At 46.2% G+C, this 24,363-nt stretch overlaps 1 protein-coding gene across 6 annotated transcripts in view; it reads right to left on the bottom strand.

Annotated features, from left to right (window-relative positions):
- Nucleotides 1-18,240: 18,240 nt before the first annotated feature.
- The window catches only part of LOC124125829 (alpha-(1,3)-fucosyltransferase C-like), a 42,515-nt gene continuing 36,392 nt past the window's right edge, over nucleotides 18,241-24,363 (bottom strand). For 2 of the 6 annotated variants that reach the window (XR_007222948.1, XM_048402573.1), the window contains exons 4-5: nucleotides 21,546-21,682; nucleotides 18,241-20,983 (exon numbers count right to left, since the gene is read on the bottom strand). Coding sequence is in view for 4 of the 6 variants with exons in the window: in XM_048402573.1 (XP_048258530.1) it covers nucleotides 18,364-19,644 (1,281 nt within the window). In the remaining 2 variants the exon portion in view is untranslated. Of the gene's footprint in view, nucleotides 21,683-24,363 lie in introns of all 6 variants that reach the window. The other 4 variants (XM_046489201.2, XM_048402574.1, XR_006859702.2 and 1 more) reach the window with 3 other exon arrangements.

A 24,363-nucleotide genomic window follows, 5' to 3' on the forward strand; every position in this document is an offset into this window, starting at 1 on the left:
TGTGTCCATGTCTTCAGGTCTGTCCCTATATCCGTCATGTCTGTGTCCGTGTCTTCAGGTCTGTCCCTATATCCGTCATGTCTGTGTCCGTGTCTTCAGATCTGTCCCTATATCCGTCATGTCTGTGTCCGTGTCTTCAAGCCTGTCCCTATATCCGTCATGTCTGTGTCCATGTCTCCAGGTCTGTCCCTATATCCGTCATGTCTGTGTCCGTGTCTACAGGTCTCTCCCTATATCCGCCATGTCTGTGTCCATGTCTTTAAGTCTGTCCCTATATACGCCATGTCTGTGTCCATGACTTCAGGTCTGTCCCTATATCCTTGTCTTCATGTCTGTTCCTATATCCATCATGTCTGTGTCCATGTCTTCAGGTCTGTCCCTATATCCTTGTCTTCATGTCTGTTCCTATATCCATCATGTCTGTGTCCGTGTCTTCAGGTCTGTCCCTATATCCGTGTCTACAGGTCTGTCCCGTTATCCGTCATGTCTCTGTCCGTGTCTTCAGGTCTGTCCCTATATCCGTCATGTCTGTGTCCGTGTCTTCAGGTCTGTCCCTATATCCATTATGCCTGTGTCCATGTCTTCAGGTCTGTGCCTATGTCCGTGTCTCCAGGTCTGTTCCTATGTCCGCCATGTCTGTGTCCGTGTCTTCAGGTCTGTCCCTATATCCGTCATGTCTCTGTCCATGTCTCCAGGTCTGCCCCTATATCCGTGTCTTCAGGTCTCTCCCTATATCCGTCAAGTCTGTGTCCGTGTCTTCAGGTCTGTCCCTATATCCGTCATGTCTGTGTCCATGTCTCCAGGTCTGCCCCCAAATCCATGTCTTCAGTTCTGTACCTATATCCGCCAAGACTGTGTCCATGTCTTCAGGTCTGTCCCTATATCCGTCATGTCTGTGTCCGTGTCTTCAGGTCTGTCCCTATATCCGCCATGTCTGTGTCCATGTCTTCAGGTCTCTCACTATATCCGCCATGTCTGTGTCAGTGTCTTCAGGTCTGTCCCTATATCCATCATGTCTGTGTCCATGTCTTCAGGTCTGTTCCTATATCCATGTCTTCAGGTATCTCCCTATATCCGCCATGTCTGTGTCCATGTCTTCAGGTCTGTGCCTATATCCGTGTCTCCAGGTCTGTTCCTATGTCCGCCATGTCTGTGTCCGTGTCTTCAGGTCTCTCCCTATATCCGTCAAGTCTGTGTCCGTGTTTTCAGGTCTGTCCCTATATGCATCATGTCTTTGTCCATGTCTCCAAGTCTGCCCCTATTTCCATGTCTTCAGGTCTGTCCCTATATCCGCTATGTCTGTGTCCATATCTTCAGGTCTGTCCCTATATCCGCCATGTCTGTGTCCATGTCTTCTGGTTTGTCCCTATATGCGACAAGTCTGTTTCCGTGTCTTCAGGTCTGTCCCTATATCCGTCATGTCTGTGTCCATGTCTCCAGGTCTGCCCCCATATCCATGTCTTCAGGTCTGTCCCTATATCCGCCATGTCTGTGTCCATGTCTTCAGGTCTGTCCCTATATCCGCCATGTCTGTGTCCATGTCTTCAGGTCTGTCCTTATATCCGCCATGTCTGTGTTCGTGTCTTCAGGTCTTTCCCTATATCCGCCATGTCTGTGTCCATGTCTTCAGGTCTGTCCCTATATCCGTCATGTCTGTGTCCGTGTCTTCAGGTCTTTCCCTATATCCGCCATGTCTGTGTCCATGTCTCCAGGTCTGTCCCTATATCCGTCAAGTCTGTGTCCGTGTCTTCAGGTCTGTCCCTATATCCTTTATGTCTGTGTCCATGTCTCCAGGTCTGTCCCTATATCCGTCAAGTCTGTGTCCGTGTCTTCAGGTCTGTCCCTATATCCGTCAAGTCTGTGTCCATGTCTCCAGGTCTGTCCCTATATCCGTCAAGTCTGTGTCCATGTCTCCAGGTCTGTCCCTATATCCGTCAAGTCTGTGTCCATGTCTTCAGGTCTGTCCCTATATCCGTCAAGTCTGTGTCCATGTCTCTAGGTCTGCCCCTATATCCATGTCTTAAAGTCTGTCCCTATATCCGTCATGTCTGTGTTTGTGTCTTCAGGTATGTCCCTATATCCGCCATGTCTGTGTCCATGTCTTCAGGTCTGTCCCTATATCCGTCATGTCTGTGTCCGTGTCTTCAGGTCTGTCCCTATACCCGTCATGTCTCTGTCCGTGTCTTCAGGTCTGTCCCTATATCCGTGTCTACAGGTCTGTCCCTATATCCGCCATGTCTCTGTCCGTGTCTTCAGGTCTGTCCCTATATCCGTCATGTCTGTGTCCGTGTCTTCAAGCCTGTCCCTATATCCGTCATGTTTGTGTCCATGTCTCCAGGTCTGTCCCTATATCCGTCATGTCTGTGTCCGTGTCTACAGTTTTCTCCCTATATACGCCATGTCTGTGTCCATCACTTCAGGTCTGTCCCTATATCCTTGTCTTCATGTCTGTTCCTATATCCGTGATGTCTGTGTCCGTGTCTTCAGGTCTGTCCCTATATCCTTGTCTTCAGGTCTGTCCCTATATCCGCCATGTCTGTGTCCGTGTCTTCAGGTCTGTCCCTATATCCGTCATGTCTGTGTCCGTGTCTTCAGGTCTGTCCCTATATTCGCCATGTCTGTGTAGATGTCTACAGGTCTGTCCTTATATCCGTCATGTCTATGTCCGTGTCTTCAGGTCTGTCCCTATATCCGTCATGTCCGTGTCCATGTCTCCAGGTCTGCCCCTATATCCGTCATGTCTGTGTCCATGTCTCCAGGTCTGTCCCTATATCCGTCATGTCTGTGTCCGTGTCTACAGGTTTCTCCCTATATCCGCCATGTCTGTGTCCATGTCTTTAAGTCTGTCCCTATATACGCCATGTCTGTGTCCATGACTTCAGGTCTGTCGCTATATCCTTGTCTTCATGTCTGTTCCTATATCCGTCATGTCTGTGTCCGTGTCTTCAAGCCTGTCCCTATATCCTTGTCTTCAGGTCTGTCCCTATATCCGCCATGTCTGTGTCCGTGTCTTCAGGTCTGTCCCTATATCCGTCATGTCTGTGTCCGTGTCTTCAGGTCTGTCCCTATATCCGCCATGTCTGTGTAGATGTCTACAGGTCTGTCCTTATATCCGTCAAGTCTATGTCCGTGTCTTCAGGTCTGTCCTTATATCCGTCATGTCCGTGTCCATGTCTACAGGTCTGCCCCTATATCCATGTCTTCAGGTCTGTCCCTATATCCGTCATGTCTGTGTCCATGTCTTCAGGTCTGTCCCTATATCCGTCATGTCTGTGTCCATGTCTCCAGGTCTGCCCCTATATCCATGTCTTCAGGTCTGTCCCTATATCCGTCATGTCTGTGTCTGTGTCTTCAGGTATGTCCCTATATCCGCCATGTCTGTGTCCATGTCTTCAGGTCTGTCCCTATATCCGTCATGTCTGTGTCCGTGTCTTCAGGTCTGTCCCTATATCCATCATGTCTGTGTCCATGTCTTCAGGTATGTGCCTATATCCGTGTCTCCAGGTCTGTTCCTATGTCCGCCATGTCTGTGTCCGTGTCTTCAGATCTGTCCCTATATCCGTCATGTCTGTGTCCATGTCTCCAGGTCTGCCCCTATATCCGTCACGTCTGTGTCCATGTCTCCAGGTCTGTCCCGTTATCCGTGATGTCTGCGTCTGTGTCTTCAGGTCTGTCCCTATATCCGTCATGTCTGTGTCCGTGTCTTCAGGTCTGTCCCTATATCCATCATGTCTGTGTCCATGTCTTCAGGTATGTGCCTATATCCGTGTCTCCAGGTCTGTTCCTATGTCCGCCATGTCTGTGTCCGTGTCTTCAGATCTGTCCCTATATCCGTCATGTCTGTGTCCATGTCTCCAGGTCTGCCCCTATATCCGTGTCTACAGGTCTCTCCCTATATCAGTCAAGTCTGTGTCCGTGTCTTCAGGTCTCTCCCTATATCCGTCATGTCTGTGTCCATGTCTCCAGGTCTGCCCCCAAATCCATGTCTTCAGTTCTGTACCTATATCCGCCAAGACTGTGTCCATGTATTCAGGTCTGTCCCTATATCCGTCATGTCTGTGTCCGTGTCTTCAGGTCTGTCCCTATATCCGTCATGTCTGTGTCCATGCCTTCAGGTCTGTCCCTATATCCGCCATGTCTGTGTCCATGTCTTCAGGTCTCTCCCTATATCCGCCATGTCTGTGTTCGTGTCTTCAGGTCTCTCCCTATATCCATCATGTCTGTGTCCATGTCTTCAGGTCTGTTCCTATATCCATGTCTTCAGGTCTCTCCCTATATTCGCCATGTCTGTGTCCATGTCTTCAGGTCTGTGCCTATATCCGTGTCTCCAGGTCTGTTCCTATGTCCGCCATGTCTGTGTCCGTGTCTACAGGTCTTTCCCTATATCCGCCATGTCTGTGTCCATGTCTCCAGGTCTGTCCCTATATCCGTCAAGTCTGTGTCCGTGTCTTCAGGTCTGTCCCTATATCCGTCAAGTCTGTGTCCATGTCTCCAGGTCTGTCCCTATATCCGTCAAGTCTGTGTCCATGTCTCCAGGTCTGTCCCTATATCCGTCAAGTCTGTGTCCATGTCTTCAGGTCTGTCCCTATATCCGTCATGTCTGTGTTTGTGTCTTCAGGTATGTCCCTATATCCGCCATGTCTGTGTCCATGTCTTCAGGTCTGTCCCTATATCCGTCATGTCTGTGTCTGTGTCTTCAGGTTTGTCCCTATACCCGTCATGTCTCTGTCCGTGTCTTCAGGTCTGTCCCTATATCCGTGTCTACAGGTCTGTCCCTATATCCGCCATGTCTCTGTCCGTGTCTTCAGGTCTGTCCCTATATCCGTCATGTCTGTTTCCGTGTCTTCAAGCCTGTCCCTATATCTGTCATGTCTGTGTCCATGTCTCCAGGTCTGTCCCTATATCCGTCATGTCTGTGTCCGTGTCTTCAGGCATGTCCCTATGTCCGCCATGTCTGTGTCCATGTCTTCAGGTCTTTCCCTATATCCGTCAAGTTTCTGTCCGTCTCTTCAGGTCTGCCCCTATATCCGTGTCTTCAGGTCTGTCCCTATATCCGTCATGTCTGTGTCCATGTCTTCAGGTCTGCCCCTATATCCGTCATGTCTGTGCCCGTGTCTTCAGGTCTGTCCCTATATCCATGTCTTCAGGTCTGTCCCTATATCCGCCATGTCTGTGTCCGTGTCTTCAGGTCTGTCCCTATATCCGTCATGTCTGTGTCCGTGTCTTCAGGTCTGTCCCTATATCCGCCATGTCTGTGTAGATGTCAACAGGTCTGTCCTTATATCCGTCAAGTCTGTGTCCGTGTCTTCAGGTCTGTCCTTATATCCGTCATGTCTGTGTCCATGTCTCCAGGTCTGCCCCTATATCCATGTCTTCAGGTCTGTCCCTATATCCATCATGTCTGTGTCTGTGTCTTCAGGTCTGTCCCTATATCCGTGTCTACAGGTCTGTCCCTTTATCCGTCATGTCTGCGTCCGTGTCTTCAGGTCTGTCCCTATATCCGTCATGTCTGTGTCCGTGTCTTCAGGTCTGTCCCTATATCCATCATGTCTGTGTCCATGTCTTCAGGTCTGTGCCTATATCCGTGTCTCCAGGTCTGTTCCTATGTCCGCCATGTCTGTGTCCGTGTCTTCAGGTCTGTCCCTATATCCGTCATGTCTCTGTCCATGTCTCCAGGTCTGCCCCTATATCCGTGTCTTCAGGTCTCTCCCTACATCCGTCAAGTCTGTGTCCGTGTCTTCAGGTCTGTCCCTATATCCGTCATGTCTGTGTCCATGTCTCCAGGTCTGCCCCCAAATCCATGTCTTCAGTTCTGTACCTATATCCGCCAAGACTGTGTCCATGTCTTCAGGTCTGTCCCTATATCCGTCATGTCTGTGTCCGTGTCTTCAGGTCTGTCCCTATATCCATCATGTCTGTGTCCATGTCTTCAGGTCTGTTCCTATATCCATGTCTTCAGGTCTCTCCCTATATTCGCCATGTCTGTGTCCATGTCTTCAGGTCTGTGCCTATATCCGTGTCTCCAGGTCTGTTCCTATGTCCGCCATGTCTGTGTCCGTGTCTACAGGTCTTTCCCTATATCCGCCATGTCTGTGTCCATGTCTCCAGGTCTGTCCCTATATCCGTCAAGTCTGTGTCCGTGTCTTCAGGTTTGTCCCTATATCCGTCATGTCTGTGTCCATGTCTCCAGGTCTGTCCCTATATCCGTCAAGTCTGTGTCCGTGTCTTCAGGTCTGTCCCTATATCCGTCAAGTCTGTGTCCATGTCTCCAGGTCTGTCCCTATATCCGTCAAGTCTGTGTCCATGTCTCCAGGTCTGTCCCTATATCCGTCAAGTCTGTGTCCATGTCTTCAGGTCTGTCCCTATATCCGTCATGTCTGTGTTTGTGTCTTCAGGTATGTCCCTATATCCGCCATGTCTGTGTCCATGTCTTCAGGTCTGTCCCTATATCCGTCATGTCTGTGTCCGTGTCTTCAGGTTTGTCCCTATACCCGTCATGTCTCTGTCCGTGTCTTCAGGTCTGTCCCTATATCCGTGTCTACAGGTCTGTCCCTATATCCGCCATGTCTCTGTCCGTGTCTTCAGGTCTGTCCCTATATCCGTCATGTCTGTTTCCGTGTCTTCAAGCCTGTCCCTATATCCGTCATGTCTGTGTCCATGTCTCCAGGTCTGTCCCTATATCCGTCATGTCTGTGTCCGTGTCTTCAGGCATGTCCCTATGTCCGCCATGTCTGTGTCAATGTCTTCAGGTCTTTCCCTATATCCGTCAAGTTTCTGTCCGTCTCTTCAGGTCTGCCCCTATATCCGTGTCTTCAGGTCTGTCCCTATATCCGTCATGTCTGTGTCCATGTCTTCAGGTCTGCCCCTATATCCGTCATGTCTGTGCCCGTGTCTTCAGGTCTGTCACTATATCCATGTCTTCAGGTCTGTCCCTATATCCGCTATGTCTGTGTCCGTGTCTTCAGGTCTGTCCCTATATCCGCCATGTCTGTGTCCGTGTCTTCAGGTCTGTCCCTATATCCGCCATGTCAGTGTAGATGTCTACAGGTCTGTCCTTATATCCGTCATGTCTGTGTCCATGTCTCCAGGTCTGCCCCTATATCCATGTCTTCAGGTCTGTCCCTATATCCATCATGTCTGTGTCTGTGTCTTCAGGTCTGTCCCTATATCCGTGTCTACAGGTCTGTCCCTTTATCCGTCATGTCTGCGTCCGTGTCTTCAGGTCTGTCCCTATATCCGTCATGTCTGTGTCCGTGTCTTCAGGTCTGTCCCTATATCCATCATGTCTGTGTCCATGTCTTCAGGTCTGTGCCTATATCCGTGTCTCCATGTCTGTTCCTATGTCCGCCATGTCTGTGTCCGTGTCTTCAGGTCTGTCCCTATATCCGTCATGTCTCTGTCCATGTCTCCAGGTCTGCCCCTATATCCGTGTCTTCAGGTCTCTCCCTATATCCGTCAAGTCTGTGTCCGTGTCTTCAGGTCTGTCCCTATATCCGTCATGTCTGTGTCCATGTCTCCAGGTCTGCCCCCAAATCCATGTCTTCAGTTCTGTACCTATATCTGCCAAGACTGTGTCCATGTCTTCAGGTCTGTCCCTATATCCGTCATGTCTGTGTCCGTGTCTTCAGGTCTGTCCCTATATCCGTCAAGTCTGTGTCCATGCCTTCAGGTCTGTCCCTATATCCGCCATTTCTGTGTCCATGTCTTCAGGTCTATCCCTATATCCATCATGTCTGTGTCCGTGTCTTCAGGTCTGTCCCTATATCCATCATGTCTGTGTCCATGTCTTCAGGTCTGTTCCTATATCCATGTCTTCAGGTCTCTCCCTATATCCGCCATGTCTGTGTCCATGTCTTCAGGTCTGTGCCTATATCCGCGTCTCCAGGTCTGTTCCTATGTCCGCCATGTCTGTGTCCGTGTCTTCAGGTCTCTCCCTATATCCGTCAAGTCTGTGTCCGTGTCTTCAGGTCTGTCCCTATATGCATCATGTCTTTGTCCATGTCTCCAGGTCTGCCCCTATTTCCATGTCTTCAGGTCTGTCCCTATATCCGCCATGTCTGTGTCCATATCTTCAGGTTTGTCCCTATATCCGTGTCTTCAGGTCTGTCCCTATATCCGCCATGTCTGTGTCCATGACTTCTGGTTTGTCCCTATATGCGTCAAGTCTGTTTCCGTGTCTTCAGGTCTGTCCCTATATCCGTCATGTCTGTGTCCATGTCTCCAGGTCTGCCCCCATATCCATGTCTTCAGGTCTGTCCCTATATCCGCCATGTCTGTGTCCATGTCTTCAGGTCTGTCCCTATATCCGCCATGTCTGTGTCCATGTCTTCAGAACTGTCCCTATATCCGTCATGTCTGTGTCCGTGTCTTCAGGTCTATCCCTCTATCTGCCATGTCTGTGTCCATGTCTTCAGGTCTATCCCTGTACCCGTCATGTCTGTGTCCGTGTCTTCAGGTCTGTCCCTATATCCGCCATGTCTGTGTCCGTGTCTTCAGGTCTGTCCCTATATCCGTCAAGTCTGTGTCCATGTCTTCAGGTCTGTCCCTATATCCGCCATGTCTCGTCCATGTCTTCAGGTCTGTCCCTATATCCGTCATGTCTGTGTCCGTGTCTTCAGGTCTATCCCTATATCCGCCATGTCTGTGTCCATGTCTACAGGTCTGTCCTTAAATCCTTCAAGTCGGTGCCCGTGTCTTCAGGTCTGTCCTTATATCCGTCATGTCTGTGTCCTTGTCTCCAGGTCTGCCCCTATATCCATGTCTTCAGGTCTGTCCCTATATCCGTCATGTCTGTGTCCATGTCTCCAGTTCTAACCCTATATCCATGTCTTCAGGTCTGTCCCTATATCCGTCATGTCTGTGTTTGTCTCTTCAGGTTTGTCCCTATATCCGCCATGTCTGTGTCCATGTCTCCAGGTCTGTCCCTATATCCGTCATGTCTGTGTCCGTGTCTACAGGTCTCTCCCTATATCCGCCATGTCTGTGTCCATGACTTCAGGTCTGTCCCTATATCCTTGTCTTCATGTCTGTTCCTATATCCGTCATGTCTGTGTCCGTGTCTTCAGGTCTGTCCCTATATCCTTGTCTTCATGTCTGTTCCTATATCCGTCATGTCTGTGTCCGTGTCTTCAGGTCTGGCCCTATATCCGTGTCTCAAGGTCTGTCTCTATATCCGCTATGTCTGTGTCCGTGTCTTCAGGTCTGTACCTTTATCCGTCATGTCTGTGTCCGTGTCTTCAAGCCTGTCCCTATATCCGTCATGTCTGCGTCCGTGTCTTCAGGTCTATCCCTATATCCGTCATATCTGTGTCCGTGTCTTCAGGTCTGTTCCTATATCCGTGTCTCAAGGTCTGTCCCTTTATCCGTCATGTCTGTGTCCGTGTCTACAGGTCTGTCCCTATATCCGCCATGTCTGTGTCCATGTCTTCAGGTCTCTCCCTATATCCATCATGTCTGTGTCCATGTCTTCAGGTCTGTCCCTATATCCTTGTCTTCATGTCTGTTCCTATATCCGTCATGTCTCTGTCCGTGTCTTCAGGTCTGTCCCTATATCCGTGTCTACAGGTCTGTCCCTATATCCGCCATGTCTGTGTCCGTGTCTTCAGGTCTGTCCCTATATCCGTCATGTCTGTGTCCGTGTCTTCAAGCCTGTCCCTATATCCGTCATGTCTGTGTCCATGTCTCCAGGTCTGTCCCTATATCCGTCATGTCTGTGTCCGTGTCTACAGGTCTCTCCCTATATCCGCCATGTCTGTGTCCATGTCTTTAAGTCTGTCCCTATATCCGCCATGTCTGTGTCCATGACTTCAGGTCTGTCCCTATATCCTTGTCTTCATGTCTGTTCCTATATCCGTCATGTCTGTGTCCGTGTCTTCAGGTCTTTCCCTATATCCGTGTCTACAGGTCTGTCCCTATATCCGTCATGTCTCCGTCCGTGTCTTCAGGTCTGTCCCTATATCCGTCATGTCTGTGTCCGTGTCTTCAGGTCTGTTCCTATATCCGTGTCTACAGGTCTGTCCCTATATCCATCATGTCTGTGTCCATGTCTTCAGGTCTGTCCCTATATCCCTGTCTTCATGTCTGTTCCTATATCCGTGTCTACAGGTCTGTCCCTATATCCATCATGTCTGTGTCCGTTTCTTCAGGCCTGTCCCTATATCCTTGTCTTCATGTCTGTTCCTATATCCGTCATGTCTGTGTCCGTGTCTTCAGGTCTTTCCCTATATCCGTGTCTACAGGTCTGTCCCTATATCCGTCATGTCTCCGTCCGTGTCTTCAGGTCTGTCCCTATATCCGTCATGTCTGTGTCCGTGTCTTCAGGTCTGTTCCTATATCCGTGTCTACAGGTCTGTCCCTATATCCATCATGTCTGTGTCCATGTCTTCAGGTCTGTCCCTATATCCTTGTCTTCATGTCTGTTCCTATATCCGCCATGTCTGTGTCCGTGTCTTCAGGTCTGTCCCTATATCCGTGTCTACAGGTCTGTCCCTATATCCGTCATGTCTGCGTCCGTGTCTTCAGGTCTGTCCCTATATCCGTCATATCTGTGTCCGTGTCTTCAGGTCTGTTCCTATATCCGTGTCTACAGGTCTGTCCCTATATCCGCTATGTCTGTGTCCGTATCTTCAGGTCTGTCCCTTTATCCGTCATGTCTGTGTCCGTGTCTTCAAGCCTGTCCCTATATCCATCATGTCTGTGTCCATGTCTTCAGGTCTGTCCCTATATCCTTGTCTTCATGTCTGTTCCTATATCCGTCATGTCTCTGTCCGTGTCTTCAGGTCTGTCCCTATATCCGTGTCTACAGGTCTGTCCCTATATCCGCCATGTCTGTGTCCGTGTCTTCAGGTCTGTCCCTATATCCGTCATGTCTGTGTCCGTGTCTTCAAGCCTGTCCCTATATCCGTCATGTCTGTGTCCATGTCTCCAGGTCTGTCCCTATATCCGTCATGTCTGTGTCCGTGTCTACAGGTCTCTCCCTATATCCGCCATGTCTGTGTCCATGTCTTTAAGTCTGTCCCTATATCCGCCATGTCTGTGTCCATGACTTCAGGTCTGTCCCTATATCCTTGTCTTCATGTCTGTTCCTATATCCGTCATGTCTGTGTCCGTGTCTTCAGGTCTTTCCCTATATCCGTGTCTACAGGTCTGTCCCTATATCCGTCATGTCTCCGTCCGTGTCTTCAGGTCTGTCCCTATATCCGTCATGTCTGTGTCCGTGTCTTCAGGTCTGTTCCTATATCCGTGTCTACAGGTCTGTCCCTATATCCATCATGTCTGTGTCCATGTCTTCAGGTCTGTCCCTATATCCCTGTCTTCATGTCTGTTCCTATATCCGTGTCTACAGGTCTGTCCCTATATCCATCATGTCTGTGTCCGTTTCTTCAGGCCTGTCCCTATATCCTTGTCTTCATGTCTGTTCCTATATCCGTCATGTCTGTGTCCGTGTCTTCAGGTCTTTCCCTATATCAGTGTCTACAGGTCTGTCCCTATATCCGTCATGTCTCCGTCCGTGTCTTCAGGTCTGTCCCTATATCCGTCATGTCTGTGTCCGTGTCTTCAGGTCTGTTCCTATATCCGTGTCTACAGGTCTGTCCCTATATCCATCATGTCTGTGTCCATGTCTTCAGGTCTGTCCCTATATCCTTGTCTTCATGTCTGTTCCTATATCCGTCATGTCTGTGTCCGTGTCTTCAGGTCTGTCCCTATATCCGTGTCTACAGGTCTGTCCCTATATCCGTCATGTCTGCGTCCGTGTCTTCAGGTCTGTCCCTATATCCGTCATATCTGTGTCCGTGTCTTCAGGTCTGTTCCTATATCCGTGTCTACAGGTCTGTCCCTATATCCGCTATGTCTGTGTCCGTATCTTCAGGTCTGTCCCTTTATCCGTCATGTCTGTGTCCGTGTCTTCAAGCCTGTCCCTATATCCGTCATGTCTTTGTCCATGTCTCCAGGTCTGTCCCTTTATCCGTAATGTCTGTGTCCGTGTCTACAGGTCTGTCCCTATATCCGCCATGTCTGTGTCCATGTCTTCAGGTCTCTCCCTATATCCGCCATGTCTGTGTCTCTGTCTTCAGGTCTGTCCCTATATCCGTGTCTACAGGTCTGTCCCTATATCCGTCATGCCTGCGTCCGTGTCTTCAGGTCTGTCCCCATATCCGTCATGTCTGTGTCCGTGTCTTCAGGTCTGTTCCTATATACGTGTCTACAGGTCTGTCCCTATATCTATCATGTCTGCGTCCGTGTCTTCAGGTCTGTCCCTATATCCGTCATAGCTGTGTCCGTGTCTTCAGGTCTGTTCCTATATCCGTATCTTCAGGTCTGTCCCTTTATCCGTCATGTCTGTGTCCGTGTCTTCAAGCCTGTCCCTATATCCGTCATGTCTTTGTCCATGTCTCCAGGTCTGTCCCTATATCCATGTCTTCAGGTCTGTCCCTATATCCGTCATGTCTGCGTCCGTGTCTTCAGGTCTGTCCCTATATCCATGTCTTCAGGTCTGTCCCTATATCCGTCATGTCTGCGTCCGTGTCTTCAGGTCTGTCCCTATATCCGTCATAGCTGTGTCCGTGTCTTCAGGTCTGTTCCTATATCCGTATCTTCAGGTCTGTCCCTTTATCCGTCATGTCTGTGTCCGTGTCTTCAAGCCTGTCCCTATATCCGTCATGTCTTTGTCCATGTCTCCAGGTCTGTCCCTATATTCGTCATGTCTGTGTCCGTGTCTACAGGGCTGTCCCTATATCCGCCATGTCTGTGTCCATGTCTTCAGGTCTCTCCCTATATCCGCCATGTCTATGTCTATGTCTTCAGGTCTGTCCCTATATCCGTCATGTCTGTGTCCGTGTCTTCAGGTCTGTCCCTATATCCATCATGTCTGTGTCCATGTCTTCAGGTCTGTCCCTATATCCTTGTCTTCATGTCTCTACCTATATCCGTCATGTCTGTGTCCGTGTATTCAGGTCTGTCCCTATATCAGTGTCTACAGATCTGTCCCTATATCCGCCATGTCTGTGTCCATGTCTTCAGGTCTGTCCTTATATACGTCATGTCTGTGTCCGTGTCTTCAGGTCTGTTCCTATATCCGTCATGTCTGCGTCCATGTCTTCAGGTCTCTCCCTATATTTGTCATGTCTGTGTCCATGTGTTCAGGTCTGTCCCTATATCCGTGTCTTCAGGCCTGTCCCTATATCCGAGATGTCTGTGTTCGTGTCTTCAGGTATGTCCATATATCCGTCATGTATGTGTCCATGTCTTCAAGCCTGTCCCTATATCCGTGTCTTCAGGCCTGTCCCTATATCCGTCATGTCTGTGTCCATGTCTTCACGTCTGTCCCTATATTCGTGTCTTCAGGTCTTTACCTATATCTGTGTCTACAGGTCTGTCCCTATATCCGTCATATCTGTGTCCATGTCTTCAGGCATGTCCCTATATCCGCCATGTCTGTGTCCATGTCTTCAGTTCTGTCCCTATATCCGTCAAGTCTCTGTCCGTCTCTTAAGGTCTGCCCCTATATCCGTGTCTTCCGGCCTGTCCCTATATCCGTCATGTCTGTGTCCGTGTCTCCAGGTCTGTTCCTATATCCGTCATGCCTGTGTCCGTGTCTCCAGGTCTGTCCCTATATCCGTCAAGTCTGTGTCCATGTCTCCAGGTCTGCCCCTATATCCGTGTCTCCAAGTCTGTCCCTATATCCGTCAAGTCTGTGTCCGTGTCTTCAGGTCTCTCTCTATATCCGTCATGTCTGTTTCCATGTCTTGAGGTCTGTCCCTCTATCCGTCATGTCTGTGTCCATGTCTTCAGGCATGTCCCTATATCCGCCATGTCTGTGTCCGTGTCTTCAGGCATGTCCCTATATCCGTTATGTCTGTGTCCTTGTCTTCAGGTCTGTTCCTATATCCGTCATGTCTGTGTCCATGTCTTCAGGTCTGTCCCTATATCCGTCATATCTGTGTCCATGTCTTCAGGCATGTCCCTATGTCCGCCATGTCTGTGTCCATGTCTTCAGGTCTTTCCCAATATCCGTCAAGTCTCTGTCCGTCTCTTCAGGTCTGCCCCTATATCCGTGTCTTCAGGTCTGTCCCTATATCCGTCATGTCTGTGTCGTTGTCTTCAGGTCTGTCCCTATATCCGTCATGTCTGTGTCCGTGTCTTCAAGCCTGTCCCTATATCAGTCATGTCTGTTTCCATGTCTTCAGGTCTGTCCCTATATCCGTCATGTCTGTTTCCATGTCTTCAGGTCTGTCCCTATATCCGTCATGTCTGTGTCCATGTCTTCAGGTCTGTCCCTATATCCGTCATGTCTGTTTCCATGTCTTCAGGTCTGTCCCTATATCCGCCATGTCTTTGTCCTTATCTTCAGGTCTGTCCCTATATCAGTCATGTCTGTGTCCATGTCTTCAGGTCTCTCCCTATATCCGCCATGTCTGTGTCCTTGTCTTCAGGTCTGTTCCTATATCAGTCATGTCTGTGTCTGTGTCTTTAGGTCTGTCCCTATATCCGTGTCTTAAAGTCTGTCCCTATATCCGTCATGTCTGTGTCCGTGTCTTCAGGTCTGTCCCTATATCCATCATATCTGTGTCCATATCTTCAGGCCTGTCCCTAAATCCGTCATGTCTATGTCCGTGTCTTCAGGTCTGTCCCTATAGCTGTGTCTTCAGGCCTGTCACTTTATCCGTCATGTCTGTGTCCGTGTCTTCAGTTCTGTCCCTATATCCATGTCTTCAGTTCTGTCCCTATATCCATGTCTTCAGGTCTCTCCCTATATCCGTCATGTCTGTGTCCTTGTCTTCAGGTCTGTTCCTATATCAGTCATGTCTGTGTCCTTGTCTTCAGGTCTGTTCCTATATCCGTCATGTCTGTGTCCGTGTCTTCAGGTCTGTCCCTATATCGATATCTTCAGGCCTGTTCCTATATCAGTCATGTCTGTGTCCGTGTCTTCAGGGTTGTCCCTATATCCGCCATGTCTGTGTCCATGTCTTCGGGCATGTCCCTATATCCGTTATGTCTGTGTCCACCTATTCAGGCCTGTCCCTATATTCGTGTCTTCAGGGCTGTACCTATATCCGTGTCTACAGGTCTCTCCCTATATCCGTCACGTCTGTGTCCATGTCTTCAAGTCTCTCCCTATATCCGTCATGTCTGTGTCGTGTCTTCAGGTCTGTCCCTATATCCGCCATGTCTGTGTCCATGTCTTCAGGTCTGTCCCTATATCCGCCATGTCTGTGTCCATGTCTTCAGGTCTGTCCCTATATCCGTCATGTCTGTGCCCGTGTCTTCAGGTCTGTCCCTATATCCATGTCTTCAGGTCTGTCCCTATATCCGCCATGTCTGTGTCCATGTCTTCAAGCCTGTCCCTATATCCATGTCTTCAGGTCTGTCCCTATATCCGCCACGTCTGTGTCCATGTCTCCAGGTCTGCCCGTATATCCATGTCTTCAGGTCTGTCCCTATATCCGTCATGTCGGTGTCCGTGTCTTCAGGTCTGTCCCTATTTCCGCCATGTCTGTGTCCATGTCTCCAGGTCTGTCCCTATATCCGTCATGTCTGTGTCCGTGTCTACAGGTGTCTCCCTATATCCGCCATGTCTGTGTCCATGTCTTCAGGTCTGTCCCTATATCCGTCATGTCTGTGTCCGTGCTCAGGTCTGTCCCTATATCCGTCATGTCTGTGTCCATGTCTCCAGGTCTGTTCCTATGTCCGTCATGTCTGTGTCCGTGTCTACAGGTGTCTCCCTATATCCGCCATGTCTGTGTCCATGTCTTCAGGTCTGTCCCTATATCCGTCATGTCTGTGTCCATGTCTTCAGGTCTGTCCCTATATCCGCCATGTCTGTGTCCATGTCTTCAGGTCTGTCCCTATATCCGTCATGTCTATGTCCATGTCTCCAGGTCTGCCCCTATATCCGTGTCTTCAGGTCTGTCCCTATATCCGCCATGTCTGTGTCCATGTCTTCAGGTCTGTCCCTATATCTGTCATGTCTGTGTCCATGTCTTCAGGTCTGTCCCTATATCCGTCATATCCGTGTCCATGTCTTCAGGTCTGTCCCTATATCCATGTCGTCAGGTCTCTCCCTATATCCGTCATGTTTGTGTCCGTGTCTACAGGTCTGTCCCTATATCCGTCATGTCTGTGTCCATGTCTTCAGGTCTGTCCCTATATCCGTCATGTCTGTGTCCGTGTCTTCAGGTCTGTCTCTATATACGTTTCTTCAGGTCTGTCTCTATATCCATGTCTTCAGGTCTGTCCCTATATCCGTCATGTCTGTGTCCGTGTCTTCAGGTCTGTCCCTATATCCGTCATGTCTGTGTCCGTGTCTTCAGGTCTGTCCCTATATCCGTCATGTCTGTGTCCATGTCTTCAGGTCTGTCCCTATTTCCGTCATGTCTGTGTCCTTGTCTTCAGGTCTGTCCCTATATTCGTCATGTCTGTGTCCTTGTCTTCAGGTCTGTCCCTATATCCGTCATGTCTGTGTCGGTGTCTACAGGTCTGTCCCTATATCCGTCATGTCTGTGCCCGTGTCTTCAGGCCTGTCTCTATATACGTTTCTTCAGGTCTGTCCCTATATCCGTCATGTCTGTGTCCATGTCTCCAGGTCTGCCCCTTTATCCATGTCTTCAGGTCTGTCCCTTTATCCGTCATGTCTGTGTCCGTGTCTTCAGGTCTGTCCCTATATCCGTCATGTCTGTGTCCATGTCTTCAGGTCTGTCCCTATTTCCGTCATGTCTGTGTCCTTGTCTTCAGGTCTGTCCCTATATTCGTCATGTCTGTGTCCTTGTCTTCAGGTCTGTCCCTATATCCGTGTCTTCAAGCCTGTCCCTATATCCGTCATGTCTGTGTCCATGTCTCCAGGTCTGTCCCTATATCCGTCATGTCTGTGTCCGTGTCTTCAGGTCTGTCCCTATATCCGTCATGTCTGTGTCCTTGTCTTCAGGTCTGTCCCTATATCCGTCATGTCTGTGTCCGTGTCTACAGGTCTGTCTCTATATCCGTCATGTCTGTGTCCGTCTCACTTATTGGACTGCAACTCATGCCCTCTTCCTTTGCTTTTTGTTAATATGTCAGCATTGCTTTCCGAAAAGGTGTTTCGTAGCTCGCTCTTCATACGTCAAGATAATTACATGAGAGGGAGACTATCCTCATCAGAAATGTCATTTCACTCTTTCCTTTACTCTTCATGTCTGTCACTTTTTTCATCATGACTACTATCAATTATGTTCCCCATATAGATCGCCTTTACATCCTTATTATCTTCCCAGCATTTGCTAGGTCAGTTACCATGTGGTATCCGGACACACCCGCGTATTAATACAACCACAAGCATCTATCTTTAGTACAACACAAACGATTTCAAGGCCCAGATTTGCAATTTATTATCCCCGTTGTTACATTCGTATCCCCCCTACCTACTTGAGGTATCCTAAGACAGAATGTTCACTTTTCACTTGGTCAACTCAAGTATTCTGTGTGTGGCAGGTATGAAGTACCAAGTTTTTAGGTTGTTGTCATTTCAGGTTGTAAGAATTATGATTGTGTATAGTTTCACCTCTAATAGTATCATCTTTAAGCGTTAGTCTAAACAGATATTTTTAGATCTTTGTCACGATTATTACGGGTACAAGGGGTGATAGGTTGTGTTGTTGTGTCACTGCATGTGTTGTGTTCCTTGTCTGGTGTTGACTGGCATTTTCTAAAACACTAAAACTACTTGCACGTCAGCCATTGCCCTTCACAACAATTAGAGCACGTCAACGATTACATCTCACAGAACTTAGAAATAAACAACAAATCTAAAGCAGCGGTATATTCCTCCCGATGACGTGGCTAGATCTACACCCAAGTGTCACCCACAGTCTGTCTATCAATAAGAGAAAGTAATAAAGACTGACAACCGTAGTCTGTTGCTGGTCTTCCTGTACATCTACACACATGTATACCTTACCATGTATTACTTTAATCCACATTATGTTTTTAATGGGATTTGTTTTCCTGCATATTTCTCCATGAGCCTAATATTGTCATTCTACCCCGTACATATCCTGCCGAACTCACATATATATCAATACTTCATTTATACGTCACGATTTAACGCAAAAGAACTATTGCAAGGTATTTATTAATATAAGGTAATAATGAAAAATACTTTGATATTTTAAATAAGCCTTTGAGTTGTTATCTAATCCATATGTATGTTTTATGTAGTAAAAGTATACAAGTGTTTAATCAAACATTGTTCAAACATCTTCTTTTTAATTTTAAAGTGTGTTTATTCATGTATGGGAGGCCATAGGCCCATGTACATTTCAGTTATATATAGTAATATACAATTATACAATTGAGACAATTTACATTGCAAACAATCTTAAGGGTATAATATTAGGACTTGGTACGTAATAATAGGGCTTCCTTCACATACTTAGCTACATTTCTGAGTATACAGTCATTTTTGCTATTTAAGAGATTACTAAAAGTCTTAATACATGGATTGTTATAGAATCTCACAGGAATATACTTTTGTCTTATTGTTGCGTAAAACGGGCAGACAAACACAAAATGGACTTCGTCCTCAATACAACCATTGTTACATAGCCTACAAAAGCGTTGTGAAGAATCAATATCCTCTCTTCTGCCCAGATTACTCCGTATAGGCAATTCACTTAATCGCAACAGGCACATCATACGTCTATGGTCTCTATTTCTGAAAGCTGTAACATAATATTCCATATCCAATAATATCTTGACGTGTGAATAATACCTTAATTTACGAGACTCATAAATTTTCATCTGTATACTCTGTTTGTTGCAATTCAACAAACGTTGTCTAAATAGCTGCAAGAAACACTTAACATCACCAATATTCTGTTCGTACCACACATTACCAAATCCATATATGTCGAGTAAATATTTAACATGAGTTGCCCAAGTAATTCTACCACATTCATCCAGCTTCTTCATTAACAAATAACACTGTCGGGGATATCTTTCATCATTCATTCTAATCAGTTTACACCAGTAATTAACACACTTCATATGATAATCCACATGCAAACCATTTCTTCCACATTCAGCTAATATTGCCGTACTTGATACATATTTACCAACTCCTAAAACAAATTTACAAAACTTAGTATGAAAAGTTTCGACAATTTGACTACCTTTGCAGCCCCAGATCTCAGCACCATAAAGAAGAATGGGCTTTATCTTAATGTCAAACAATTTAAATAAAATGTTAACTGGCATATTTACAAAGTGAAATTGCAATTGTTTAATGGCAAACAAAGCCTTATTGGCTTTTATCTTGAGAGTATCAATGCATTTAGTCCAAGACAATCTATTTGAAAACAGAACACCCAGATAACTATAGTAAGTACTTACATTTATACGTTTATCATTCAAAAACCATCGTTCATCATACCTTAAAGTACCACCTCTTCTGAAAACCAAAATTTTGGTTTTAGACATGTTAATTTCAAGTCCCCACTTTTTACAAAAATTGGATAAAATATCAATTTTTCTTTGCAGACCTATTACTGTGTCATCAAAAATACACAAATCATCTGCATATAGTAAAAGTAATATGTCCATAAACTCCTCTCCAATAAAAATCCCTCGCATATCACTACTTTCTATCATTGACTGTAATTCATGGATAAACATCGTGAACAGAAAAGGACTCAACACCACCCTGTCTTACACCACTCAGTGATTCGAAATAATCTAAAAGAGAGTTATTTGATGTCCTGACAGCACACTTGATCTTAGAGTATAGATCCTTCAAAACCACCAATAAACGACCATGTATTCCATTTTTCATTAATGAATACCACAAGAGATTTCGGTTAATCGAATCGAATGCTTTACGGAAATCAACAAACAAACAATAAAATTTACCCCGACGTTTAGAGAGATATTTTTGTGCTAAACATTGTAATGTAAATATATTATCAATTGTACTGTATCCGCTTCGGAATCCTGCCTGAGATTCACGGATTGTATCATAAACGTCGGCAAAAGTCTTGAGTCTATCATTTAATATTGTTGTCGTCAACTTTCCAAATACATCCATCAGCGTTATTCCTCTATAATTATTGACATCATTTATATTATCTTTCTTATGCAGGGGAACTACTATACCCTTTGCCCACTCGTAAGGGAATACACCACTTTGCATAATCCTATTAAAAACTATAGTTAAGTATGATATGATTGAAGTACTACAACATTTCACCATTTCCGGTAGAATTCCATCCGGTCCAGCCGATTTACCCAGTTTCAAGTTATGTATAGCTGATGATACTTCTTCTTCAGTTATATCAGCATTAAGGAGATTAGTCATAACATCATCATTACAGTAATTGCACTCATTTATATCATGATTGTTCATAAATGTTTCTGCCTCATCTAGATTGTCCTCATCCACAAGTATACCAGTTAAATTAAACACATGCTGGAAATATTCGGTCCACTGCATATTGGTAATACCTGGGTTCCCTGTCACAGAAGGTGAAGAAATAATATTGTTGATGCGTCTCCAGAAGGATTTACCACTTTTACTATTATTGACCAGATCATTTATACAATGTTCATCATGCTTCAATCTCTTCTGTCTACACATTTCTCTATATTTATTCTTAATTACAACATATTCATTCAAAAGTTCCTTACTTCCTGAGATTCTGAATAGATCAAGTTTATTAAACTTTTGTCTTTTTAATTTCTTTGCCATCGAATCAAGGAATTGTTCTCGAGTTCTCTTCGCTTCTGCTGATCACGTGTCTTAAGGGCGTCTACAAGAACCTGTCCTGGTTTGCCGAGTGTCGATGTTGGAGACAGGCCTATGGCCATGTCTGTCGTGATGGTAGGGGTAGGGGGATTTGGATCCAACATCACTAGAGTTAACGTCAGTCGCGAGGGCACCTATACATGACGGTGTCACTCTGCTTGAACGTTCCCACCGGTCTGGTCGTTCTTGTATAGTGCTTGGTGTACATGCAGCCTTCAAAGCAGAGATTCATACTTGTGCGATTGTTCTTGATACATGTCATGATTCTAACTGATATCATAGACGTTTCAGTTGTATTTATATGCAACATTATTTCTTGTTACAGAAAGTCTATTCTCCAAATTCATCCACTTCCAATTAGGAACTATCTAATTCCTGTAGACTACTGGTATTAAACATCACTCACTTCTTATTTGAATTTCCTGATAGTTGCTTCATTACTCGTATGTTGAATGGCCTACTACATCTCCTCCAAATCAGAACTATCTTTTATGTGTCCCCTATTTCAGTTTAAATTGTTAGAAGAACACCCTACATTTTGCACCAAATACTCCTATTGACCCATCTCAACTCAGTCATGAGCAGGTCACGCCGTGACATAACTGGAATACTGTTTAAGGCGGCGAGAAAACTCAACTCACTGACTCACTCACTCATGAGCAGGAGGCCAGCTCATAAACTTCATATTCGCGATTAGTTTGAAAATAAGACCTGGTATTAGAAATGTATTTCGTATGAGGAAAACATGATTCGTCAACATGTGAATGCCACTCACTCTCACTCACTGTCACGTGACTGATAGTATCTCATAGACTTCGAATAGATTGGCGGTGTAAAACCATACTCAATCCTCACTCAGAGACCGATCTTGAAGAGCATCCTCGATAAACTGTTCCACCAAGATCTGAAACGCTGAACACAAATTCCTTGATTTAGTCAGAGCAGAGTAGTAAGTTGAATCAGTATTACTTGAACATTTCTTAAAAAGTGGCACCCTGTTAATCAGGATTTAACGTCGTGCGGATTATGAAATATCGGAATTAACGAATCATATGTCAAAGATCAATTGTGCAATATTGAACCCCCATTAATCCCTGACACAAATATTATGTCATGTTTATGATGTGTCCATTGTAATCTGTATATGTCTAATTGACTGTAGACATTAATTGACTCTGTGGTTGAGTAATGAGTGACTGAGGTGCCGCTTTGAACAGAATTCCAGTTTATATAACGGCATATCAGCTTGAGTGAGTGAGTGAGTTGTGTTTAACGCCGCTGTTAACATTATTCCAGTTATGTCACGGCGTGTCAGCTTAATGTGGGAGGAAAGCCCCAAGTGATGCAGGTCTTAGACGTTTACCACTTCGGTGAAACCCACGAACACGGGTATGGTGCTGACAAACCTAGAAACATAATCGGAGCGAACCGGGATTCGAACCCACAATCATAGGTTTCTGGCACGTGCACAGATGTTGCTGCTAATAACTAAAGAAAAACTCCTGTTCATTCCCTTAGGTCTTGTGGTGTTGTGTGATGCCCATCTCTCAGGTTAATAAGTGATGGAGAATCCGGACAAGACGGACTGGGAATAATCGAATCTGGGTCAGACAAACCAGTGATTGATATACAATGACCAATATTCCTGGCCGTCGATGTGCGATGACACAAATCCCCCGCGCTACAGATGGCGATCACAGCACTACATTTTAGTCGGTCCTCTGGTTTTTGGGGGGCTACCCGTGACGATCCGGGGTAGAATAGGCCTACAGCAACCCATGCTTGCCGTAAGAGGTAACTATGCTTGTCGCAAGAGGCAACTAACGGGATCAGGTGGTCAAGCTCGCTGATTTGGCTGATGCATGTGTTCGTATCCCATTGCGTAGATCGATGCTCATGATGTCAGTCACTGGAATGTCTGGTCCATACTCGATTATTTACAGACCGCCGTCGTATAGTTTGAGTATTGCTGAGTGCGGCGTTAAACAACAAACAAACTCGGGGGAGGGTGGGATAGCCTAATGGTTAAAGCGTTCGCTCGTCATGCTGAAGACCCGGGTTCGGTTCCCGACATGGGTACAATGTGTAAAGCTCATCTCTGGTGTACTCTGCCGTATTATTGCTGGAATATTGCTAAAGCGGCGTAGAACCATTCTCACTCTGGTACTTGGGACCTGTTCTCAGACGGAAATCCTCGTTTCATTGTTCTATCCGAACACTATTTCATCCAAGGTGTTTAATTATAGGAACGTGTTGCAGAACGTTGATTGACAGCTCATGATGTACATTCTTGGCTGCCAAGACTCATCACACTGCTATCAACCTGTCGGTCATATAATTACAGAGGACTTCTCTATTGTTGTCAGTTATTCAAATATGGACCAACATATCTTGACAATCTTCACCCACTTGGAACCACAACTTTCTAATCATTATAGATGCTGTCGAAACATCTGCCAAAAATTGTCTACAAGAGAATAGGAACTTTTGGTGTTTTTCGTAGTGGGTAAAGTCAGTGTGTGATGTTGGCATTGGCAGGATACCTAAAGAAGACAAAAATTGGAAACAGAATTAAAATAAACCCATTCTGTCCAATCCATCTGTCATCCAGTTTGGCAACCCTACATGAAAAGTGTGTAGTGTTCCAACTGACAAGACTTCAAATAAGACATTCATCATATGTAAGCATCACTACATTAGCATCAAAGACCTTGGTATAAGTGACATACTAGTATCACATAATGCCACACATAATGCTTGTATGTTAAATAAAAACGTAATCTACCCAAACCATGCATCAGCGCTATAAACTTTTGGCTTGACGCTAAAACCTGAAGACATGTCCATTCTTCCTCGCCCTGGATTCCCAAACTCCCAAAACCTCCTTACAAAGAGAGATAACTGATGGGTGCCACCACATCCCCGTGTCAAGGATTACCCAGAATCAGAAAGAATTATTTTAAATTGAAAATATCTGAAAATTGAACCGTACTGACGCTTAGTCCGCTCTCAAATAGTGAGTGAGTGAGTTGGATTTAACGCCGCTGTTAACAATATTCCAGTTATATCACGGCGTGTCAGCTTAATGTGGGAGGAAAGCCCCAAGTGATGCAGGTCTCAAACGTTTACCACTTCGGTGAAACCCACGAGCACGGGTATGGTGCTGACAAACCTAGAAACATAATCGGAGCGAACCGGGATTCGAACCCACTATCATAGGTTTCTGGCCTGCACAGCGAATCGCCTTAAACGACTGGACCACCCGTGCCCCATAATCCGAAAGAAACCTCACCTCTCATTTGATTTCATCAAGCGTTTGATTTCATTTGAAAATAACTCAAGTTAGCAATACTACATCTAAAAGCAGGATACGTCTACCTTTTCGCGAACATCTGGTGTCATTACAATTTGATAGTGATTCCTACAGGGAGACAAGCAAGAGGTACCGGGGATCAGTGGCAGTATCTAAAGGGACTTTATCTTTTGATATGTCTGGACTGTCTCAGCCGTTTACCAAAAACCGGGTGTCGTCACTGTGATTTTACGTTATTCCCCAGATAGTAAAGTATCGTGCAAATATCGTTTCCATTTTT

Source organism: Haliotis rufescens, unplaced genomic scaffold (genome assembly GCF_023055435.1).
Source record: "Haliotis rufescens isolate VD_foot unplaced genomic scaffold, xgHalRufe1.0.p SCAF_27, whole genome shotgun sequence".
Classification (NCBI taxonomy): domain Eukaryota; kingdom Metazoa; phylum Mollusca; class Gastropoda; order Lepetellida; family Haliotidae; genus Haliotis; species Haliotis rufescens.